Below are 24791 nucleotides of genomic sequence, written 5' to 3'. Positions count from 1 at the left end.
TGGCCGCACAGAGCGTGACGGAAGTGTGCGATCCGTGTGTGGTGGGTGCCAAGGAGGAGAAAAGCATTTGAAAGCAGAAAGATCATGGCTTTTGATGGAATCCTATCCCTTCTCTCTTGTTCATTTAAAAAGAGAATTAAACCCCACTCGAGAAAATCCAGTCAAGCAATTAAAGTTTTTGCTGTTGAATTTCAATCATATTTAATTCAGTCTTTGGCCAACTAGCCTGCACATGGTGATCTTAAGCATTGTGGACCAAATGTGTCCACATAAATTGAGAATAACCATGTTGGAAAAATGTTTCGAAAAATGAAATATTATTAGCATTGAAAACTTTAAGGTGTTGTAGTTAAGCTAAAAAATGGATTTATTTTAGCAGATTATTGTTTCGAGTTTGAATTCAATGGTGGGTTGTGAAAATCTGATGATATAAAAATATTTGTTTTGATATATTGACTATCAAAACTAAATAAAATAGAACCAGAAATCTAGAAATCAAGTATATTAAGTTATGATTTCAGGTAACAAGTGAGTTTGTTTTTCACATTATTATTTTAAAATCAAATTAAAAAAGCTGCAATAAAGGGATTTCTTTGTTCACCTCAAGGAATGAAGATTTTATTTGAAGTATATATATAAAAAATACCCTAAATACCTTTATTATTAAATTTAAATTTTTTCTATTATTAGGTTTATTTTGCCCTATATTGCTAGACATTGTTTATATATATATAAATTCATTATCCATGTATGAACCAACAAAATGGCATGGAAAATGCTATCATCGACATCCAAAGCAAGAAGTACTAGCAACAAGGATTTTCAGTTTATGAAGTACTTTTATGTTCATCCATTTAATATCTATTTTAATTAAAATAATATATTTTTATTATTTTTTAAAAATTTATTTTTGATATTAGCAGTTAAAAAAAATTCTAAAATCACTCTCAGACAGATGACAAGTTGACAACAACCTTTTTTAGCAACTTGGGGAAACAGTGGCATAATCATTCCAAAGTTAATGGCAACAACCTTTTTCAGCAACTTGGTGAAACTGTGGCATAAGACATGACCCAAGAGTTTACATCTTGAAGTTATCTTGGTTTTGCTTTTGTCCAACTACCATTCCATTATCCTACAGACCTTCTCAAGCTTGTGGCAGAAAATGTTTTCAAGAAAAATCATCTTTGTTGTGTGATTCTGAATTTTCTGGTGCATTGTCGGGCCAAAATTTGAACAGCTTTTGAACAGTCAATGTTTTCTGACTTTATTCCATATTTTAATAATTCTTAAGCATTGTCGGGCCAAAATACTTTGAATTAATCTACTGTGCGTGCTGAGAAAGTGCAGGGACAAACACCATCTTAAACATCCATGGGAGAAAGGAGTTACTAGCAAAGTAAGAGGATTTTTAAGACTTACGGAGTGGTTTCTGCTGTCCACCCATTTAACCAGATGTTTTGGGGAGCAATGTACTTTTGACATCATCATTTAGAAAATTTCATGGAAGGACCTGGAATTAGTCAGAAGAGCCCAAGAGACCAGTCCATTTGTATCAAAGTCCAAGTTGGTTTTTGTAGTTTTTCCACAACCATTATCCTAAAGTCGTTATCAAGCATGGACTCAGGATGAAAGATCGTTTCAAGATTCAGTCAGGCTTTGGAATATAGTTGTTGATTTTTCAAAATTCCTGAGAGAAATTCTATAGGTATGCAGAAATTAAAGCAGGAAAGAATTATACATGAAATGAATCTAGGAAGAAAACAATCTGGATTCTCATTGCAACCCACATGCTACCTTCCTGACATTAGATTGACAATGGCTTGATTTTCATAGAATGAACCAACATCCCAATCTTCAGTTGAAGAGGAAAGTGTCATTAGTGCAACCACAATCGACCTCATGCTTGGCCTTACATGCGGATTTTCTTGTGTGCAAGCTCTGGCAAGCTGGGCCATCTGTGAACAAAACCAAACCATGACATTTAGTGCTGACCTAGTCCACCATGGACAAACTTGCATTTTCAGGAATCAAATATCACCTTGCAAACCGAGTCAAGAGGGTAGTCATCTCCAAGCCTAGCATCAACAAGCTTAGGGAGATTTTCTCTTGGATCAGGCTGTCCCAGAACTTCCTCAAACTGCAGCAGATCCAGGCATATATCTCAAGTTATCATAGCAGAAAAAAAAATGAGAGATCGTTTGTGTGCTAGAGCAAAGAGAATTAATGGAAAGAGTAACAACCAAAGCTACAAGTCCAATGGATTCGGTGATAAATTCATTTGTCTTGACAACAGCTTCCTTGGCGGATATCAGTTCGTAGAGCACAACTCCGAATGCATATACATCTATCTTGGAGGAGACATCACCATATTGAGCATACCTGGAAAGAAATGTCAAGATCAATCAAATCATTTGTAGCAACTAAGTCACAGACAAGTATCGCTGTTAGTGGAATCTCAAAACATCCTATTAACAGATGATTCCTATCTTGTAAGAAAATGAAACTAAAGTGTAAAAAAAAAAACTCATAATTCTATCCTGAGACCAGTTCTGAAACCATCTACAGTGAGAAAACTTACTCTGGAGGCATGTATCCGAATGTACCGACAAGGCGTGTGTGCAATGAAGCACTTCCAACTTCGGTAAGCTTTGTCAAACCAAAATCTGCAACCTGTACAAAATATTAGTTTGGAGTACTTCACATAAAAATACTTCAGAGGCTATCATAGGAATACAGGAAGATTGCGAACCTTTCCGCGGAAGTTTTTGTCTATCAAAATGTTTGCCGATTTGACATCACGGTGGATATATACAGGTACAGTATGCTCATGGATGTATTCAAGGCCTCTGGCTGAGTCCAAAGCTACTTGTACCCTAGTCGACCATGGCAATGGATCCTTACCCGAATTACTACGCAAATGTTGACTTAGATTTCCATTCTCAATGAACTCATAGACCAAGAATAGGGAACCTTCGACGCAATATCCTATTAAGCGCACCTGCCCAAAATTGTTTCGCAAGCGATATGATGGCCATAAGATGATTGAATACTTAGGTTGTATTTGGTTAGTATCTCAGGATGAAAGGGACAAAAACGTGCTTGTGTGGAAGGACGCAAAGAAAACCATAAAATAAATCTGACATTTTTGCAGTGTTTTTGTCCTTTCAAAACAGGAAGGACTCCATCCTTACTATTCTCATTTTTAGTATCTCAGGATAAAAGGGACAAAAACGTGCTTGCGTCGAAGGACAAAGACAAAACCATAAAATAAATCAGACATTTTTGCAGTGTTTTCGTCCTTTCAAAACAGGAAAGACTCTATCCTTACTATTTTCATTTTAGTATCTCAGGATAAAAGGAACGAAAACGTGCTTGATTGGAAGGACAGACAAAACCGTAAAATAAATCTGACATTTTTGCAGTGTTTTTGTCCTTTCAAAACAGGAAGGACTCTATCCTTACTCTTTTCATTTTTTCTTTCTCAAGACAGTAACCAAAGATTATCAAGGATCAAATGAGGTTAATTAATCAAGTTGTTTATTCAATAGAAGTTCCTGATTAACTGCTTAATGGTGACAAGTTCCTAAGCATGCCAGACATAAAAGGATCAAATATTAATTACCAGATTTAAGTGATGAACGTGTGTTAAGACCTTCAGCTCAGCGAGAAATTCTTTCGACGCTTGCATATCCATCTTCTTGATTGCAGCTTTCTGCAAAGACAGTAGGTGGAGGAAAGAGTGAGCCAAATCAGTGGTTAGTTTCAAAAAATTCAATCCTATTATGAGTTTCGTTATTGCGTTCTTGTAGATTTCTTAGTGATGAATCAATGAAGGATGAAGATCATGACTACGAACCTCGCCTCTTAGTTCAGCATAGTACACAGCTCCAAACCCACCTTGTCCAATCTTATTATCTATGCTGAAGTCATTAGTAGCCTTAGCAAGTTCTCCATAAGAGAACACCACAGATTTGTCCACTGTAAAACCTGTTAGCCCCGGTGAACCAACAAGAGCAGCTGTTTCCGAAGTCTGCTCCAATATATTTCCAGACCCTAAAACCATCGTACAGAAAAAAATTAAGCTAACCACAAGAGATACGAGGAATCCTACCAAGCCCTAGGCCCAGGGGCAGGGCTCATTGTGCAACTGGAACAGACACAAGCCTACAAGTGAAGCACTGCGTTGGTGCTTAGAGAATGATTCGAGAGTTAGCTCCCATCCCACAAGGATGTAGGATTGGGAGCAGCATTCGTTGCACAACATGAACAGTCATAGAGGTTACAAGTGTAACATTGCGTTGTGCATGTTATCCTCATCCTCCTCAGAAATTATTTCTTTTTTGTTTCTTAAATTCTAAGGAATAGGTTTGGCTGCGTCAATTCCTCATAGCCCCATATTGGGGACATGGAGCATTGCAAATCCTTCATCAGTTAACTAAAAAACTACAGAAATAAGTAGTTACCATGTCTGTGGTGAATATAGGGGCTTTCTGCTGCTTCTGGGAGCAATGATGCCTCAACCTCTCTCCTTCTATAAAATCCAAAGTAAAAACAAGATGCCAAAAAGAAAGCTCCAGCAACTCCTGCAACAGATATGCCTGCAATGACTCTGCTTGAGATTCCTGCTTGAAATGCCATGCATAACAACATAAGCTCAAGGCCTATATATCTTCACATTTCTTCATAAAAAAATATTGAGAGTTGAAGAAAATAGTACTCAAGGAAGACCAGATGATCCTACCAGTTGCACTGCAAAAAATAAAAAAGAATAAATGGTGATTGGACATGAGTCAAAAAATCGCAGCATTCAAGTTAGCAGAGAGGGAAGTATGGCTAGGGTGGTGGAGTCTTACATCTTTAGAGGAGGATAATTTCCAGTTGGATCTGTGGAACATGGAAAAGCCAAAAGTCATGGACCATAATGTACAAGAAATGAAAAATATGGGATCAAATTCAATGGATCAAATAAAAAATAACGGTTATACAACCGCCAAAACAGAGGGTTCTGGTCTGGGCTGGGCTGGGCTTACTGGCATTCTGTTGATGGGCCTGAACTATGTCTTATTTTGTATTATTAATTTTAGTCTGGGCTAAAAGGCAATTTGAGGATCATCAAGGGTTTTTTATCCATATCTGCTGTTTTGTTCTAAAACTAAAAACAATTGTTTGTTTTGATTTTCAATTTAAATTGTAATAATTGATATTTTTTAAACCATTTTGAAATAAAATATCATGATGAACGATTGAATATTTTACTTTGTTAAAAAAAAATAAAAAGAAACAAATTATGTTTTTTTTTTTTAAATAAGAAAACTATTTCTCACACCAAATTAGAAAAAAAGTAGTTACTGCTTACATTTTTCTTAAGTGATGAAATTAATGATAGCTCATTGTGGATTCAATGAGTTATCATAGTGATGAAATTAATGATAGCTCATTGTGGCTTCAATGAGTTATCATTTTATATATCGAATTTATTATTTTTATTTTTTAATTAAAATTAATTAATAATACAAGAAAATATGACTAGATGTGATATATATATAAATGATGCAGTCCTGATTAATTAATAGTTATATACACTCCTGTTATGCAATGATAAGTAAATGACAAATGTCTATGAATGTATAATCATCTGGTTACTTGTTTCTTGTTTCTTTCTCCATAATTTTATTACAAAAGACTAGAAATATATGCTTAAAAATCCCTTAATTAATTAGCAGAGGATACTGATCAATTCAAAAACGTTAATGGAATGTTTCAATCACGTACTAGCTCTCCCTCTCCCTCTCCCTCCCTCCCTCCCTCCCTCTCTCTACACACACACACACACGCACACACACACACATATACCGTATTGACAGGGCAACCTGCATATATTTGACAAGGTCTAGGGAATACAATATATATACACTAGAAAGAGACTCTTTGGGTGCAAGTTGGCAGAGTATATAATAACCACTATGCATCATGTTTCGACAAAAAAGCCAGATTAAGATACAAATTTTACATCCAAATGTCCAAGCCACAGCATTTTGGCTCCATGCAAGATACAAATTAACAGTATAAATTCTATATTTTTGTGGGGCCTAAAAGAATTAAGGTTAAAGAATATTACAGTTAAAAAGTAACTAACCTTTTGCCGGCACATAAACAATCCCACCCCCTGCATTAAAATTCGTCCCCAGGTTGTACTTCTCTAGAAAATCAGCCGGCACACCGGACTCCGTCTCTAAGGATGACAAGTTCTCGCCGGGCCGAAGAGGGTAGGTCGCGAACAATCCGTAATCCCTTGACACCTGCTTATCTCCACATGTACAGTTCACTGTTACATTAATAGGAACATAGTTTGGTATCTCAGTGATATCATAAATATTGACCCTGTGAACCCAATCCTCAGTGGTGAGGTTAGAAAAGGCATTCCCTGCAATCTTATGGTAAGTATCACCAGATTGAGTAATGTAAGAAAAGGTATGCCCTAAGAAATCACCATTTAAGCAATCACAAGAAAAGGGTACGTTGAGTCTTGTATCACTACGTATGCTATCTTGATTTGGGACATTAGGATTGTAACGAAGGATCTCAGTAATGCTCTGGTTGAAGATGGTGCTGATATAAGTTAGGTTTGATCCTTGCCATACATAATACGAAGCCAAGGCAAGGTCACAACCTGTTCTACACCTGGCTTGGACTTTGAAGACTAAGAAGAGAAGAACACAAGAGACTAACAACGTCTGAATGTGTGGATATCTAGAGGATGATGGGATCATTTTGCGGACCTAGAAGTTGGGATCATTTGAGGATACAAGAAGCTAAGAGGACTTGTTGGTAATGGTATTTGGTATCTAGTCTAGGGCTAATTTAATAACGAGGTTGGTTTCATTTGTTTGTTTATATGCACGGGACTTCTGTCATCTTTGTCGTCATGCTCTATCAATGATTCGTTGAAGGGAAGACCTCTGGAACAACTCTTGGGTGCTGAGGGGTGAAGGTGACAAAACTAATCCATGAATTTGTCACTATAATTTTAAAATTTGACTAGGAATAACATCGAACTAGTCATGAATAAAAAAATCAACTTAAAAAAATAATATTTCAATAAAAATTCAACTTAAAAAAATAATATTTCAATAAAAAACTTTTTTTTTAAAAAAAAATCAATAAATTTTTAACGGGTTTTATTTTAGAATGACCGGTGATAAATCGACCTAGCTAGTTTTTTTACTGAATTATCCTAGTATTTTCCTTTTTATAAGATTCTTGATGGAAGAAGAATCCAGGTTTTATAAATAGGATTGGCATGGCAATAGTATGAGACTTTGGTCATCAATGTCGCCATGCTCTATCAATGATTCGTTGAAGGGAAGACCTCTGGAACCACTCTTGGGTGCTGAGGGGTGAAGGTGACAAAACTAATCCATGAATTTGTCACTATAATTTTAAAATTTGACTAGGAATAACATCGAACTAGTCATGAATAAAAAAATCAACTTAAAAAAATAATATTTCAATAAAAAACTTTTTTTTTAAAAAAAAATCAATAAATTTTTAACGGGTTTTATTTTAGAATGACCGGTGATAAATCATCGACCTAGCTAGGTTTTTTACTGAATTATCCTAGTATTTTCCTTTTTATAAGATTCTTGATGTAAGAAGAATCCAGGTTTTATAAATAGGATTGGCATGGCAATAGTATGAGACTTTGGTCATCAATGTCGCCATGCTCTATTAGTGATTCGTTGAAGGAAATAATTTTGTAACCACCCTTGGGTGCTGAGGGGTCAAGGTGTGATGGTGACAGAACTAACCCATGGTTCATGGGCTGTTGGCATTATTTGTAGTGGGTTGATCTTCACGGCTCATAATTGATTTTGGCCCGACACTCCTCTCTTGTGTATTTATTGCTTCTAAATTCTAAAATTGTTCTTTAATTTGATATTTTATTACAAATTGTGAATTATCAATCAGCTTATCCTACCATTATCATATATTAATTTTTATATTACTATAAGTATACATAATACTCTCATTATATATATTTTGTTCCTTTATTCTTCTTAATGTCAATCATTTTGCAAATTTTGATGCCAAAGTGTTGGATTAGAACACAAGCATCATGCAAATCAATTTGTACAAGTAAATATAAGTTAGAAATAAATCCAAAAAACCTTTAAGGAATTATATATACCTCAATTTTAATATATACAAATTCTAGACCTTTTCAAATTTTATACGCTATTTGTTTCTATGCTTTTATCATTTCCTCAATTCTTTTCTTATAATGATATTTACCAATTGAAACTTTATTTTTTTTTACTATATATCTAAATTCACAAAAAGAAAAGCTTTATCAAGAACTTATTGCATTGATTTTATAAAGTTAAATACTCCATGCACCCACATGTCAGGAATATACATAGAGTAAAATATTTAGTTCTTGGAAAATTTATTATTACTAATGTTAGTAATAAATTGTATGCCACCATAAATCTAAGAGTTTGCTTGCTACATTAGTCAGTCAATAGATTCAAAAATAATATAAATTATATTTTAATATTTTATTTAATAACTTAAATTTTTAGATTAAATTAATTATTTAATATAATGTTAGACTCTTCACATCTATATATTTAAATTTTATTATTTTTATTTATTTAATAAAAATTAAATATAAAATAATACAAATGTGTAAATTTTAAACCTAAAAACTTAGGATTTTCTCCTGGGAAAGTTCTAGCAAGCTCAGCCATTTGTAAGCACAGTCATAGTATACACAAACCTGCATTTCCTGTTACAAAATTTCACCTTGCTCGTGGGTAGTCATCTCCATGGTTTGGATCGTCAAGTTGATCAGGCTGACACACAACATCCTCGGACTGCTGTAGAACCACACATATAACTCCAAGTTACTTTGTGCTTCAAAAAATGCACAGGACCTAATAGCATAGGCGCACATAAGTACCTGGGTAATTGATGAAATATCGAAAAATGCTGTTGAGCAAAATCTATCTTACCTTGTAAGCAAATGAAGTTAGGCAAAGTAAAGAAAGAATGTATTCAGAATCATAGGCCCAGCCCGGCCTTGCCTATTGGATGATATTGAAACTGATATAGAGGCGAAAGCTAAATACAACACCAATATATATATACAAATTTTAATGAGCAAAAAATACTGTAAATATAAACTTTAAGTTTACAGGTTTTTTTTTAAATAACAATCCTTCATTTTTTTTTAATGAGATTTACAAATTTTTAAATAAATCAAAAATTATATCTCAACTAAAAAAACAAAATAAAAATCTAAAATGACAAGGGATAAAAAAACATGAAATCTAAAAATAAAAAAAAATTATAAAAATTATCAAAACCAGAGTCTTTTAACAAGACTTTCAAAATTTAAAGATTCAATAAGCAGAATAGCGATTTCATGGAACCACATTTACTATAAAAACAACCTTTAAAAATTCTTTTAAATTTTTTAACGTGATCTAATAATTACTATAGGTAGAGTAGAGATTTCATGAAACTACATTTAAAGATTTTTGTGTTACTTTAATTTGGCATGACCAAACCTTTTTTTGAGTTCAAATTTATACCTAAACCTTCTATATTAATGCTGCAAATATAAGTAAACTGGAGCTTACTCTGGAGGCATGTATTCGAAATGTATGCAAAAGCACTTCCAAATTCAGTTATCTTTGCTCATCTAGAATCTGAAACATGTACAAAGTATTAATTAGGACTACGCACATAAATCAACTTCAGGGTCTATCCCATGAACACAAGAATATGAATGCGGAACCCCTCCATTGAAGTTTTATTTTATTAAAATGTTTTCTGATTTTAACGTCACGATCGACTGTAGGTGATGCAGGGGAAGATAGGGCTTCTCAAGGCTTAAAGTTACAATCTAAACTGCAGACAAAATTTGTTTAATATACTTTAAAATTTAATAATTCATAAAACGTTTCTAAAAATAACTTTTAAATTAAGTACTGAAACAAACATAGTTAAGGAAATCTAAATTGAATTAGGAATCCTCATTATAAAAAATAAAGAAAATCTCCGAACAACTTTTAGACGTAATTTAGACATAGATCCCGACTTTAACTGTAATAACCTTAGCTAGTTACATTAATCCGAACCTATAAAGAATTAGACTTGGAGTACATGCTGACTAATTTTCAACCAAATCCAACAATAGTCACGCGTCAAATTTACCCTACTCGGTCATGTCATTATGTGCATCAGGCTTAATTGATAACAAAGTTATTACGTTTTTTGGCAGTGGACTCTGCCGCTTGGGATAACAGATTCTTTCCGGACTGAGGCAGGTATGTCAAGAACAGTTTGGTTAATAAGGTACAATGTTAGATCTTTCATCTACATTTCAACTTCTGTAAATTTCATATAGATGGTCTCCTACGATCCATACGAATATTATAATATAAGCAGAAAATGTAGTAAGAATTCTCTAGTACTAGATATATTTCACCCCAACAAAATACAAACAACAAGTCTTGCCAATAGTAGAGAGAGTCATGTACTAGATATATTTCACCCCAACAAAATAAAAACATCAAGTCCTATCAATAGTAGAGAGAGTCATCAGCACTTCTTGGTAATCCATCAAGAAGAAGATGGACAAAATCTAAAGCTTTAGAGGTGCTGGAGTATAAGACACCAACACATATACATGTAGACAGCAACACGAAAGCTGGAGTATAAGACACCAACACATATACAGTGCTATATACATGTAGACAGGAACAAGAAGTCTTTTCTTCTTGGTCTTCATGATCATCTGCGTTAAACATTGTAAAGCCACGTCCGACTTCGCCACAGCCAAATATTCCTGCCATTGGGATTCCTGGAAGGTTATCCAAGAATGGTGAGCTATCCACATTGCTGTGTCCAAAGAATGATTCACCACGACCCCAACAAGAGAAAACCAAACCTCCAACTACTTCCTTACTACCAACACCACCTGCATGAAGCTGGCAGCTTCTCCAATCCAGTTTCAAGTTTCTGAAATTCTTGGAGACATTACTACATGAAGATAATGCGACCTTTGGATCTGAATGGTAGAAATGAAAATAGTCTCCAGAACCGATGCCATCTCCACTAACAAAAAGGTGCTTTCCATCTCCTCTGTTGACAAGCAATTAATCCATGTCTCAATATGAAGAGAATCTTTGAAAATATACTTAAAACCAAGCTAAGAAAAAAATCTCAAGTGCTTGGCAAACTTTCTGTAAAAAATACAAAGCCAACATATATAAATACTGGTGAAAGTTCAGCATCTCACCCCTTAACTTGATGTAAAGCCAGGGATCTCAACAGTTTTGGATTCTCTGACCCAACAACGCATTGTCTTTGTTTTGAAACCCCAATGAACAGTTCAGTTTTGTTGACCAACTGTCATATATTGGAAAAAAATCAATAGAGAAAACTTCATTCATGGAACTTTAAAGCCAGAAAAAAATGATATTGTTAAAGAGAGTAATATAAAACCATTAATAATAACTTTTTCAATAATTTATTATTTTTATTCTTTCTAATTAAATTAACAAAAAATTACGTATAACTATACAAATTTTATTTTTAAAAAACCTTTTATAAAAAAATAACATAAAATTATTTATAAATCTTACCGAATAGCTTCATATTTTAAATTGAGATGTTTATTCAAGAAGATAAAAAAACACTTATCTCATTTATAAAAAAGTTTCCAAATGTAAGAATAATAGCTATATTCCATATGAACATTTCAGATTATTGGCATGTGGGTTGAAAGAAATTCTTGCATGGCTTGATGCAGGGACAGCAAAAGTCCCTCGGATCCATTAAGGCATTAACCCATTCATAGATTCAAAGGGATGTGAATAATAAAAGGGTCAGAGTAAAAATTAAATTGAAGGGGTTGAAAAGGCTCAAAACTTAAAACGGCTGAATGGTTTTGAGTATGATAATTAGAGGTGATAGTGCAGTACTCCTGATGTAAAACTCCACTCACATAAAACTCTATCGTAAGGTTTGCATGCATGTCATATATGAACGAAAAATTAACCACAATTTCAGCCAAATTTAACATGAAAATGAGAAATCTATGCAAATTGTCTTAAGGCTTTTCGGTTAGTAGCAAAGCTGAAGCAAGTACGAGAAACAACTAGCTAAATCAAGGAAATCATCATACCGTAAAAAAATGGTTTTCCAAAAACTAGCATACCTCACTGTCGATGCTATCTATAATCATTTGACCACCAAGAATCTCTTGTTCTCCTTCTCTTCTGGCAGTAAGCCATGTAGTAAGACCTGTCTCAGACTGAGTTTCTTTAACGGAAACTGCCTTGTACCTTGGTCCTATTGCAGAAACACCACTTGATATTGCAGAATGGAATTGAATTTTCCCTTCACCTGCACATTAAGCCAAATGAAGCAGCAGAGATATAAGATAACATGTCATAATTTTAGGTTAAAAAAAAAGGCAAGTACATTGTGATCTTTCCATTCTTTTCTTTTATCTACGAGCGAAAAATATCTGAAACATTTCTTGATCTGTACATGTCATGCTAATTTCTTTTAATCTTTCCAAATTTATCGGAAGAAAACTCGTCATTAGATTTCAGTTTTCGAGAAGAATGAAATTGCAAAAACATAGACGAGTAAGGAGATACCAGAAGGTTTGTCTTCATCCCTTGCAAATACAAGAGCAACTGCATCAGTAAAATATTTTGTACTACTCCCATATATATTTCTTGACTCTATGCCCTTTCTGTACAGGAATTGGGATCTCATATTGCCGGCAATGATAGCTTCCCTTGACATGGCATGATCTGCAACATACAATATACATTTTTGAATTCAAGAACCAATACAGCAGATTTCTACTATGCAATTTATCAAGTCTGGTAACACATTTTTGAAATTTGACATCAAGAATTAATTGTCTTCTTAAATTATCAACCACGTTGATATGTCATGAGACTTTTGAGGTTAATCCACTTCATAATGACATATCCACCGATCTTTATATTCTTTCAATATTCTGATCATCCAGAAAAAAGACTCAAATATTCTGATCATCCAGTGATGGATTAGAAAGAAATTTTCGCTTTAGAGTAGCTGAGATTGATGCTTGTATATGTCAAATAAATATCATTGTGGAGAGAAAATGAAAAGGGTTTGAAGAAAATAGCTTTTCGAAGCTGAAAAATGGAGTAAACATATTTTATTTATAAGAAACAAGCTGAAGATTTTAAAGAGATTGGACTAAATTGTTTAGATTCTTGCCCTTATTTTACATTTTCCTACGAATAAAATTAAAATCAAACGCAAGAAGACTGGAACATCCCTTGTTAAAAAACTCACCCAACTTTTCCATGACAGGTTTTAGGTTAACCTCTTCACCCTGTAGCATTACAGAAGTCACATCTTAGCAAGAAACTCATACAAGAATGAAGCATGTAAGCATGCATATTAGCTTACTCCAAACATTATGATCAGAGCTGGTGATGTGGAACCAGAAACAGAAGCTGAATAATTCTTGATATCCACCACAAAGTTATCAATCATTGCCACTGGACCAGCCTGAGGTCACCATGTCAGCGAAAATATATTTAATTTATTGTCCACAAATCCAAAAATTTCGAATTTTTTCATAAACTAACACGGTAGTAAAAATTATTTTCTAAATATCACAACTAAAAAAATATTTTTAAACGGCCACAATTTTCAACTAATAAATTTCATTTCAAGTTTTTGCTCTCTCAAATACTTAAATTATGCAAGAGTCAACATGCTTTGTTATAAAGATCCAAGGACATGAAATAAATCAACATAATTTAATGGCCAGAAAGAAACAATGACACGGCAAAAAAAAGAGCGTCGGAGACATACTGGAGTTTTGTTAATGAAACTCCAAGTACAAAAAAAAAATAATATTTGAACACATGCGGTATAAAAATAATAGCATGCTCATTTGCTAGTATTTAATTGTAGCTTTGGAGTTGACTTTTCATTATATTTATAAATTTGTCTAATCAATATTATTATAAAATTTTTAATAAATATTAACAATTTTTTTGTCTAATCAATATCGACAAATTTTTTCGTGATTATTAATGTATTATATAGAAAATATACTATATAAAAAATATTATAGACATACTCTTATATGGTAACTTTCATCGTTGTTATTGTATATTGTCCTATATATATATATATAAAGGGTTGGCTAACCATTAGGTTAAGTCTCTAAATTATTCTCAACTTGATATCAAAGCTTTCTGTTGCTAGGACTCTTCCCCTCCTCTTCTTCTTTGTAGTCGACATCCTCTTTTTCTTCCCTAAATGGACTATGTTGTTGCTACTGCCTACTCCCCCCACCAAAACAGCAATGCAGCCCAACTAGCTAGCCATTCTAAAGTTGCTACTACTGGTTCTTTCTCCCACCACCAACAACCCCAACTTGTATAGTCAAACCTTGGCTTTTTCTCTCATGTTTTTGTCGTTCCCTTGCACATCATAGGGACAACGACTCCTTTTATCATTGCATTGTCTAACACTCATCAAGTGATCTCATTGAAACTTACAACCACCAACTATCTCTATTGTAAATGCGGATGAAACTGTATCTTCTTGATTAAGGTGTTTTCCACTTTGTTGATGGCTTAATGCCATGTCTTCCCTCTCATGTTTCTGATGGTTTTTCTTTAGCACTTAACCCTTCTTTTCTCCATTGGAAGTAACAAGATCAGCTTATTTTAAGCGCACTACTCTCCTCTCTCTTTCCATGGTCGTCCTACATCTTGTGGTTGATTGTCAAACTTTTTGTGTTTGGCGCACTCCTGAGATAGCACTTGCTTCTCCATTAAATTCTCGTATTATGCAACTCCATGGGTCTTTTCAAGATCTTCGACAAGGAGATGCTGCAGTTACTACATATATGTAGCACGCCAAGTCCTTGTTTGATAAATTGGTTGCTGCTAGCCAGCCCCTCTCTCTTGAAGACTTCAACCTCTATATATTTCGTGGTTTTCATGGTGAGTTTAAAGACATGGTAACTAGTCTTATGATCAAGACAGAACCACTGTCATATGCGGACCTTCACAACCACCTTCGTACTCATGAGTTTTTGCATAAGTCTTCTCTTCCATCCTTGGCTGCAACTCTACCTTTGCTGCCTACAACATCTCTGCTACCCTTTGCTCATCTTGTACAGCAGTAGACTAGCTTTTATTTTAGTTGTAACAGCGGTCATTCATGCGGCAGCTGGCACTCCAATAATAACAGGTACAATAGCCATGACAGCTAATTTTCGTGGCCCTTCTTCCTCTACTTCCATGGATAAGAAGCAAAATCACTAGCAGTAGAGTAGACGACCTGTTGCTGGTAGACAGTGGCCTCTTCACCGATCTTTTAAGCAGTACGTCAAGTGCTAGTTATACTTTTTCTTCGACCACACAGCCTTATAATGTGCTCAGTTTTGCAATAGTGGTTATCAACCTTTTGCCCACCTTGTTGTTGGTTCGGTTTCTACCTCTACTTGGTTTTTGGATATTGGTGCAAACCAACATGTTACTCCTAATCTTGCAACTCTGACTAATTTTGCACCCTATTTTGGTAATGATCATATGCATGTTGGTGACGGTAAGAGCCTCTCTATATCTCATATTGGCCATACCATCTTACGTTCCCCTAAATACACCTTTACATTATCTAATGTTCTCCATGTTCCTCACATTACCAAACCATTGCTACCTATTCAGAAATTTTATTATGATAATAATGTTTATTTTAAATTTCACGCCTTTATGTTTTATGTAAAGGAACTCACCAATCAAGCAGTGATCTTTTCTGGTAAGAGCAATGATGGTCTCTATGTTCTCTTAGAGTCTTCTACTACCACCATTCCTCAAGCTTATTGGTCTCCTTGCATCTTTGTCATTGCTGATCTATGACATCGTTGATTAGGTCATCCTACATCTCGTATTTTTAATTTATTAGTTTTTAAAAATAAAATATTATGTACTTCTAGACACTCTTTTGTTCAATGTCAAGCTTGTTCACTTGACAAGTCTTTGCGTTTGTCATTGCGACCTATGAGTCACAAAACTGCTACTTCACTTGATTTAATTTTTAGTGATGTTTGGGGCTTTGCTCCTATGTTTTCTTCTGATAGTTTTCATTATTTTGTTATCTTTGTCGATGCACATACCAAATGTATATGGTATTATCCGCTTGTTGCCAAATATGATGTCTTTCCTATTTTCAACGTTTTCAAACATTTGTTGAATGTCAGTTTTCACTTAAAATTAAATCTACTCAAACTAATTAGGACAGTGAATATCGTAAATTAAATAGTTTCTTTCAAACTATTGGTATTCATTACAAATTAATCTGTCCTCATACACATGAGCAAAATAGAAGTGTTGAGCATCATCATCATCATATTGTCAAAACTGGTCTCACACTTTTAGGTCAATGTAGTGCTCCATTACGCTTTTAAAATTATGCATTTGAATCTTTAGTCTATCTTATCAATCGCATGCCTACTCATGTTCTCTAAAATCAGTCTTTTTTTAAATGTCTATTTAATCGTCCTCCTGATTATGATTTTCTATATACTTTTGGGTGTCTTTGTTTTCTGTTTCTGCATCCGTATCATGCTCATAAGTTGGATTTTTGTTCCTCCACTTGTGTATTCTTAGGTTATAGTTTCTCACACCTTGGTTATCGTTGTCTCAATTCCAGCTCTCAATGTATATATGTTTCTTGTTATGTTCATTTTCATGAGAATGTGTTTTCTTTTGCAAATTCTAAACAGCTAGGAAGAACCCTAGCTCCTTCCTCACAGCCCATACACTTACATAACCTGTTTACCCACCATAATTTTCCCCATATTGCCCCACAACATGCCTCACCTGGCAGCTTTGTCACACCCCTAGCACTAACCAAACAACCCCATCGCCCCCCACCACTGTAAGCCACCATACCACCGCCACCCAACCCTACCCTTCTATCACCATCTGCATGTTTCTCTAATAATTATTTTATAGGAACATGTTTGATTGATACTTAAAAGTGTATTTTTATCAAGGTTTTATATCATCATTTTGCACTTAAAGTATCAATAACTCCTTAACTAAAGCATGTTTTATAATAATATATCTAATAATATAAGATACCTTTAATTTATGGTAAATGTTCATTTTAAATATAGGTCTCTCACATAAATGAAAGGATTGATTGATGACATTAAGAACTTAAATTGCAAAGAGATGGCCAAACTTAGAAAAGAGATGTCGGTGCAGTCCAAACCGGAACACTAGTCTGTAATTGGGTCATGTCTGGAGCTATATATCTCAGATTTAGGTCCAATTTATATGGATGGAAAGGTAAGACATAGGCCTACAACTTTCATATGGAGCCCAAGATCTAAAAAGGCCATTATCAAGTCCAAATAGTAGCAACAACAAAGAAGCCCGAATCTGTCTTCCAGCCCGAGCACTGTTCGGTATTTTGGCCATATCTGGAGTTCTAGAAGTCCAAATGAGCTGAATTGTTTACACAAGAAAGCTGAGACAATTGCCTACAACTTTCATGTTTGCAACTGGCTCCAATTTTGACGTTATCAATGACGTTTTGGGCAGACAAAAGAAGATAAGGATTGTCACCAAGTCAAAAGTTGGTCACCCACTTATCAATTAGTCATCAAATCAATAGTTCCCAATTTTGGCCTATAAAAGGAGGCATTTGCCATGCATTTAGGCATCTTGGTTTCCAGATCAAGATCATGCTCTTCCTTTCTCTCTTTGTATTTTTTATGCTTTGTTTTCATTAATATTAAGTTTATGCCTTTCATTTCCTTTCCTTTACTTAGTTAACTTTTATGTTCTTATTTTGTTTATCTATTTTGCTTTCTTTCATTATGTCTAGCTAAGTTAATTATGTCAAGGTGAAAAGGTTACACTAATGGTGTAAGAATAAGTATAATGTAAACTTAATATGGACTTTAATGTTTGATACTAACATGTTTTATATTTGTTATCTTGTTCACTCTTTACTGTTGTTGTTATTGTTGTTTTATAATTGTTGTTTTTAATTTGTACAATTAACCTCCCTGTGGTTCGACCCCGGTCTTGCCGGGTTATTTATTACTTCGACACTCCTACACTTGGGAGAAGACATCAATCTTTTAGTCGTGCCAAGGTTCACCTCATTCAAGGTCGTATATTTGCAGGTCTGTTACTGCAGCCCTATCTGATTCTACATCAAGCTCTCCTAGCTCTGCTACTGTGAGCTTCGGTCTTTCCTTTGCTTCTCCTCCAGGTTTGCAACTTTATGTTGATATCTCCTCTTATCCTTTTTAGTAGCTCCCTAGTTTAGGTCCTTTTGCCCCTCAGTTTGTTGTTCATCAGCATCCAATGGTTCTTCATCTACGATTGTCAAAGATTGCTCTTATAACTGCGTTTGTTGCAGCCTCTACTGCACCCAACTACCGAGTACTATCTTCTTCTACTTGTGAGCCCTTAACCTTCTTTGATGCTGACAGGTATGAGGTGTGGTAATGTGTCATGCATGATGAACTTCAGGCATTACAATCTAATCACACCTAGTCTTTGGTTCCTTTTCCCCTTCGATGAATGTTATTGATTGCTGGTGGGTGTACAAGATCAAATGTCGTGTGGATGGCAGTGTTGAACGGTATAAGCCAAGCTTGGTGGTTCGAGGTTTTACTCAACAAGAAGGCATTGATTATTCTAAAACCTTCAGTCTAGTAGTTAAATATGCGACAGTCTGATTAATGTTTTCCATTACAGTCTTGCATAATTGGAAAATTCATCAACTTGATATTCATAATATTCCTTAATGGTGTTCTTACCGAAGAGGTCTACATGAAACAACCTCTAGATTTTGTTGACTCCACTTTTTCCTCCCATGTGTGTTAGTTGTATAAGTCTTTATATGGTTTAAAACAGGTTCTGCGGGCATGGTACACTTGTCTAAGTGATTTTATGATGTCTATTGGCTTTACTGCTTCCAAGGTTGACACCTTTTTATTTATCTTGTCTATTGGTGCTAATATTTTCTATCTTCTGGTTTATGTTGATGACATTCTGCTTATGGGTAGCAACTCTGTTGTGCTTCATCGCCTAATCCAGTTACTGAGTTTAGAGTTGAAGCTTTGTGACTTAGGTGTCGTTCACTATTTTTTAGGAATTGAGATTCAACCCACTACTATGGGTCTGATGTTACGCCAGCATAAATATATTCTTAACATTCTCACTCCAATGGGTATGACATCTTGTAAACAGTTGAGACTCCTATTTTAACCTCTAATGTCACCATACTGCTAGATCCTTTATTTTCTAACCCTACAAGGTTTCGTTAAATTAAAAGTGACCTCCAATATCTCACCTTTATGAGACCCGATATCTGTTTTATTGTTAACAGAGTCTATCAATTTATACATGTTCCTACAGATTCTCATTGGGGTACTGTTAAACGCATTCTATGTTATCTACGCAGTACAACCACCTATGGTTTATATATCACTAACAGTTCCTCATTTGCTCTCTATGGTTTTACAGATGCAGATTGGGCAGGTAGTACTAATGATTGCAAGTCCACCAATGGTTATCTCATCTTCTTTAGTCAGACTCCTCTCTCTTGGAAATCTAGCAAGTAACGAACAGTTGCTTGCTCCTTTACTAAGGCTGAGCATAAAACCTTGGCTTATGGCACTATTAAGGTTATTTGGCTTCAATATCTATTGCAAGATCTATAGATTCTCTCTACCTGTGCTCCTACTCTTTGGTGTGATAATTTAGATGCTACTTACTTATCTGCAAATCCTATTTTAATGCTCGAACTAAACACGTTGAAGTTGACTATCATTTTGTACGAGACAAGGTTGTGAAGAAAGAGATTCAAATTCATTTTATCCCTTCTCATGATCAACTTGCTAATGTTTTTACTAAGCCGTTTCCTACTGCTTTGTTTAATACTTTCTAGTTTAAGCTTCAGGTTGATCCTTCACCCTCAGCTTGAGGGGGCATATTAATATACTATATAGAAAATATACTATATAGAAAATATTATAGACATACTCTTGTGTAGTAACCTCCACCATTGCTATTTTATATTGCACTACAGATATATATAGAAAGGATTGGCTAACCATTAGGTTAAGCCTCCCAATTATTCTCAACTGTGATATTTACCGACTCAATTTTTTCATCGCTAAATCTATCGGTAAACTAATGATACAATTTGTCCATGAATATACCAAAAAAAATTTCTATCAATATATAATAATAACATTAAATAACATATTACAATGAGATTAAAAAAAGCAAATCATTGAATGTTGTGGCATCGTTATAGAAAGAATTGTCAATAGAGTCACCTTCGAAATAATTCCATAGGTAAAATCGTCAATAATATTTAATATATGACTTGGTGTTTGACCCTCCTCTCCCCCACTCCCATTTCTACTTCTTTCTTATGAAAGTTTTCTCTGTAACAAAACAGTCACCCCTTCTTAATCTCAACATAACTCAAACTCCTATAACCTTTTTCAATTACCACAACACTCAATTTGTCAATATGCATGTTCTGACTAAAATTTTATTGAGAATTATCCACCTTAAGTAAGCAAATATACCTTCTTCTTTTTTAAATTTGAACAAAATATTAAAATTATTTTTATAGTATATATATTTTGTTTGGGTGTTTACTAGTTTTATTATTTTTTATCAAACAAACTTGTTATATGGATTTATAATTTGTACATATTATGGTTTGTTTTATATTTTATGAAATTATATTTATTTATAAATTGTTAAAACTTATGTCGAATTACTGACTTAGGTGTTTTGTGATAAAATAAATGATGGCTTGTTTAACTAGTATGTTTTATATTTTGTTAATTTCATTTTTGAGGTGTAATTTCCAATAAATATGTACTACTATTATTATTATTATTATTATTATTATTAGTACTACTACTACTACTATTATTGTTATTGTTATTGGTATTATTGTTGTTTATAATTTGTACAATTAACCTCCCTATGGTTTGACCTAATCTTGTCGGGTTATTTATTACTTCGACACTCCTGCACTTGGGAGAAGATATCAATCTTTTCATCGTGTCATGTATTATATAGGTTGCGTGATTTTTGGTACAAACAAAAAAAATCAAAAAATATGTCAAAGAAAGCACTCTATCAAACTAGAATGATATGACGATTTGGAAGGATTTTAGGCTACCGTTCATCCTAGAGACTATTTGGGTGGAATACATTTAGCACATGACATCCAAGCGTCTCACACAATGATCACAGTTCGATGTGGGGAACCAAAGCCAACAAATTCACAATTGCATTACCACGCACACCGGCGACTCTATTTTATTCGTTTCTTATGCAAAACGAATGATAAGATTTATTTCAATTATGTCTATTTTTAATTTGTTTTTATTTATAAATATATTCAATTGATAACATTTTTATCTTATAGGCTACGACTCTTGAAAGTAAGCCAAGCCTAATTGAGCTTTTCGTGGAAATACACTTGTTGAGTGATGACTGTCAAAAAAGATCACAACAGTTTGTCGACAGTCAGGCTCAACACTAATTTATACATTGGTTATCAACCATTTTTTCTTAAGATATTATTTACTTGAATTTGATGATTTTATTTTTTATTTCAAAGAGGCATATAACAACCAGTTGAAAGAGAGATACTGGGATGATCCTTTGACCCGCCCAGATTTCGATACAGATTTGTGGTTAAAGGCAAGATCGTTTGATGGACCCGAGAGAAATTAGGTGTACAAACTCTCTAATACTACAACCAAGAACTTGTGGACAACTTCTATTGTTTCATTTATTATGAGCTCATAATTGGTCCGAGCACTCAGTCTCTCGAGTTTGCAACCATGTTAAATTAAGGATGGCAAGAACGTATGACCCATCATAATAAAAAATATGAATGACTATCTGCAAATTATGAAAAATTCTGCTAAATGGTCATACATGTGCACCCTTTTATTAGCACCATAGTCCTGGAAATGACCAACTTCCTCCTCCAACACTGTCTTTATTCTAGTTTTATTGTATTTGAATGTATACATTTGTAATAAATATTTGGTATTTATATTAAGATAATTTATTTTTAAATACTTGAATTTTATATAAATTTAATTTTTTTAAATTATTTTCTATTTCTGCTTTATAGATTTTTTTTAAAAAAATATTTTTAATTTAATACTAACGAGATTACTGATGAAATAATTTCATTGATGTATTCTAAAGAATTGAAAAACATTACATCAAATGTCTCTTCAACTATTAAATCATTGATGAAATTATTCCATCAGTATGTTATAGCGAGTTTAAAAAGAAATCATCGATGAAATTATTCCATCGGTATGCTATAGTGAGTTTAAAAAGAATTATTGCAAATGATATTGCAACTCATCGAGGGAATTATCAATGGGTTGAAGCGGGTAATTGTTGTTTCTGGAGCACATCGTTTGCTTCTAAGTATTATCCCATTGCTATGTTATAGCGAGTTAAAAAAAAATCATCGATGAAATTATTCCATCAGTATACTATAACGAGTTTAAAAAGAATTATTGCAAATGATACTACAACTCATCAAGGGAATTATCAATGGGTTGAAGTGGGTAATTGTTGTTTCTAGTGCACATGGTTTGCTTCTAAGATAACAACGGACTTGCCAACAAATCAAAAATTACAAATAAATATTTTTTTTAATGGATAATTTATGTTCATAATTCTATTAGTAAAATAATAAAAAATAAAATGTATATATAAATAAAGATAAAAATTTTCAACAAATTATTAAATTTAATAGTATACTAAGAGTTTATCATCCGAGGTCGGACTCCAATGCCTATTCTTTCTTTCTCCAAGCAAGTGATATATGTGAAGCCAACCACCTAAGTCAACAATGGTGGGAGAAGGTGAAGCCATCCCTTTACATCATAATAAAAAATTGTAGGCACCAAATTGGTGCTACTTGTCCTACCCCTTGTTTTTTGCATGGATATTTGTCTATAAATAAGCAATGCATCCAAGCATTATAGACACACCACAAGAGAGAAACTTGAGAGCAAGTAGAGAGAAAGAAGAGAGGGTGAGGAGAGAGTAATCTCATAAAATTATGAAGTATTTATGAGATAGTAAGTGAGTTGTTTTTTTCTAGTAATAGAGAGATTTTGGTTGTTCTTCTATTATTAGAGAGAAGTTATATTCCCACATTACTTAGTAAAATCTTTCTATACTTGCCTGTGAATATAGCCTAATTAGATGAACTACATAAATTATTATGTGTTTTATTTTTTATTTTATTATATCTCTTATTTTTTATCTTATCAAGTTTACCTTGATAGCATTCTAACATTCTAACAATATTGGATTGTGTTTCTAAATGGTTTGATGGAAACCTGTCTATTCAGTTAAACTTTGTGACCGATGGACTTGACAATTGAAGCTCGACAAGGATTATACACTGCATATAACAAACTGATAGAATTTCTTTTCATTCTTTTTTTTTGAAAAAAATGGATATAATTTCTTATTTAACCATCATATCAAGTTAAAATTTGGTAAGCATGTTTTATAGGTTTGGTTCTAAAATATATTTGCCTTTCGCAACAAATGAGGTCATTTTATGTCTAAATTAAACCTAGAAAATGTTGTTTTATTTTTTTGTTTTCCCAAATTATTTTTTGATTCCTTTATCAATTATAATTATAATTATATTTGGTTTTTTATTCAATTTCAGGTTTTTTAGCTATTATATAAACAATTTCTATGTTATTTTTCAGAAGAGATTAAGAATATTATTATTATCACTGCCAGAAAATATATCAAATCAAAGTTTTCTTTACAGATTCTTTCTCTAAAATTTAGAACTTTTTAAAGCTTAAAAAACCCCAACTTTTCATCAATCGCTATATATTCACTGCATCACTCCATGATGCCATCTGAGAAGGGGCTAACATGCTCTAATAAATATCATTTTCCAAAAAAAGCAATTCTACTTACCTCTCTTGGTCTTAACAGTGGAAGGGCTTCAACTTTGAGTCCTGGTAAATACCCCACTGTCAACAGCATACCAAAGCCTGAATTTTTTGATGCAGCATCCGCCCAAAAATCTTCCAACATAACCTGCATGCAAATTTCTTGAAGAAGACAATAAATCATTCTGCCTTTCGTATCTCATGAAAACCAGAGAAGTGAAAATGTTAATAATCACTGTGGTACTGACCTCTCTATGTTCACCAGTAACAGCATCTCTTCCTATGATTCCATTGGCGCAGGACACTATAATCGGAGTTTTTGAGCCAAGTTCTGCAGCTAACTGCAACATAAACATTGCAACCCAGAATTAAATTAACAAAAAAGGCTAGAGTTAGGAAAACATATAACAGATTTGTATCTCAACTGGCATCCATAACCTCCTTTCCGAAGAGCTATGGGTTTGAGGCTTTCCTTTGTTAAAAAAAAAAAAAAACGATGGTAAATCTTACTAAATAGAGTGTTTCACTCAAGTCAACACCACTCTCAATAACATTTGCAATGGCAAACTGGGGTCTGATTGGCTCGGAAAGAACCTTACTCGCAACCTCTTGTAATGCAACCTGTTTGATCACCATCAAAGCATACAAAAGCACATTTCACGTGAGAGACTTTACCATGAAGTATAATGACATTTGTGCGGTGTTTTTTTTTTTTTTTTTAAGGCCC

At 33.8% G+C, this 24791-nt stretch overlaps 2 protein-coding genes across 2 annotated transcripts; both read right to left on the bottom strand.

Moving 5' to 3' along the window:
* Positions 1-1658: 1658 nt before the first annotated feature.
* On the bottom strand, positions 1659-6846 carry LOC105109536 (chitin elicitor receptor kinase 1-like). Its single transcript, XM_011004274.1, has 11 exons — positions 6140-6846; positions 4857-4887; positions 4745-4752; positions 4467-4625; positions 3860-4056; positions 3626-3715; positions 2753-3001; positions 2582-2673; positions 2244-2382; positions 2042-2140; positions 1659-1958 (listed from the first exon to the last, which is right to left on the bottom strand). Exons 1-11 carry the CDS (start codon positions 6771-6773, stop codon positions 1794-1796), a joined length of 1863 nt encoding a protein of 620 aa, XP_011002576.1. The 5' UTR covers positions 6774-6846; the 3' UTR covers positions 1659-1793.
* Positions 6847-10592: 3746 nt separating this feature from the next.
* On the bottom strand, positions 10593-24777 carry LOC105109551 (F-box/LRR-repeat protein At5g63520-like). The gene is made up of 9 exons (XM_011004291.1): positions 24575-24777; positions 24313-24405; positions 24090-24212; positions 13492-13593; positions 13375-13414; positions 12681-12839; positions 12233-12420; positions 11312-11421; positions 10593-11154 (listed from the first exon to the last, which is right to left on the bottom strand). Exons 1-9 carry the CDS (start codon positions 24698-24700, stop codon positions 10593-10595), a joined length of 1503 nt encoding a protein of 500 aa, XP_011002593.1. The 5' UTR covers positions 24701-24777.
* Between the last annotated feature and the right edge of the window lie 14 nt (positions 24778-24791).

Source organism: Populus euphratica, unplaced genomic scaffold (assembly GCF_000495115.2).
Source record: "Populus euphratica unplaced genomic scaffold, PopEup_1.0 scaffold220.1, whole genome shotgun sequence".
In the NCBI taxonomy this organism is placed as follows: Eukaryota; Viridiplantae; Streptophyta; class Magnoliopsida; order Malpighiales; family Salicaceae; genus Populus; species Populus euphratica.
The sequence above is the reverse complement of the archived record's forward strand: the minus strand, read 5'-3'. Positions and strand labels throughout refer to the sequence as shown.

Bases quoted from the DNA above. Each gene is read 5' to 3' on its own strand.
- LOC105109536 (XM_011004274.1), bottom strand. From the start codon at position 6,773: ATGATCCCATCATCCTCTAGATATCCACACATTCAGACGTTGTTAGTC. The intron at 4,888-6,139 runs GTTAGTTACTTT...CATGTTCCACAG, and splicing joins TGTTTATGTGCCGGCAAAAG to ATCCAACTGGAAATTATCCT. The intron at 3,716-3,859 runs GTTCGTAGTCAT...CTGTCTTTGCAG, and splicing joins ATGCTGAACTAAGAGGCGAG to AAAGCTGCAATCAAGAAGAT.
- LOC105109551 (XM_011004291.1), bottom strand. From the start codon at position 24,700: ATGGTGATCAAACAGGTTGCATTACAAGAGGTTGCGAGTAAGGTTCTT. The intron at 13,594-24,089 runs GTAAGTAGAATT...TGGTGACCTCAG, and splicing joins CACTGTTAAGACCAAGAGAG to GCTGGTCCAGTGGCAATGAT. The intron at 11,155-11,311 runs GTGAGATGCTGA...GCTTGTCAACAG, and splicing joins GCTTTACATCAAGTTAAGGG to AGGAGATGGAAAGCACCTTT.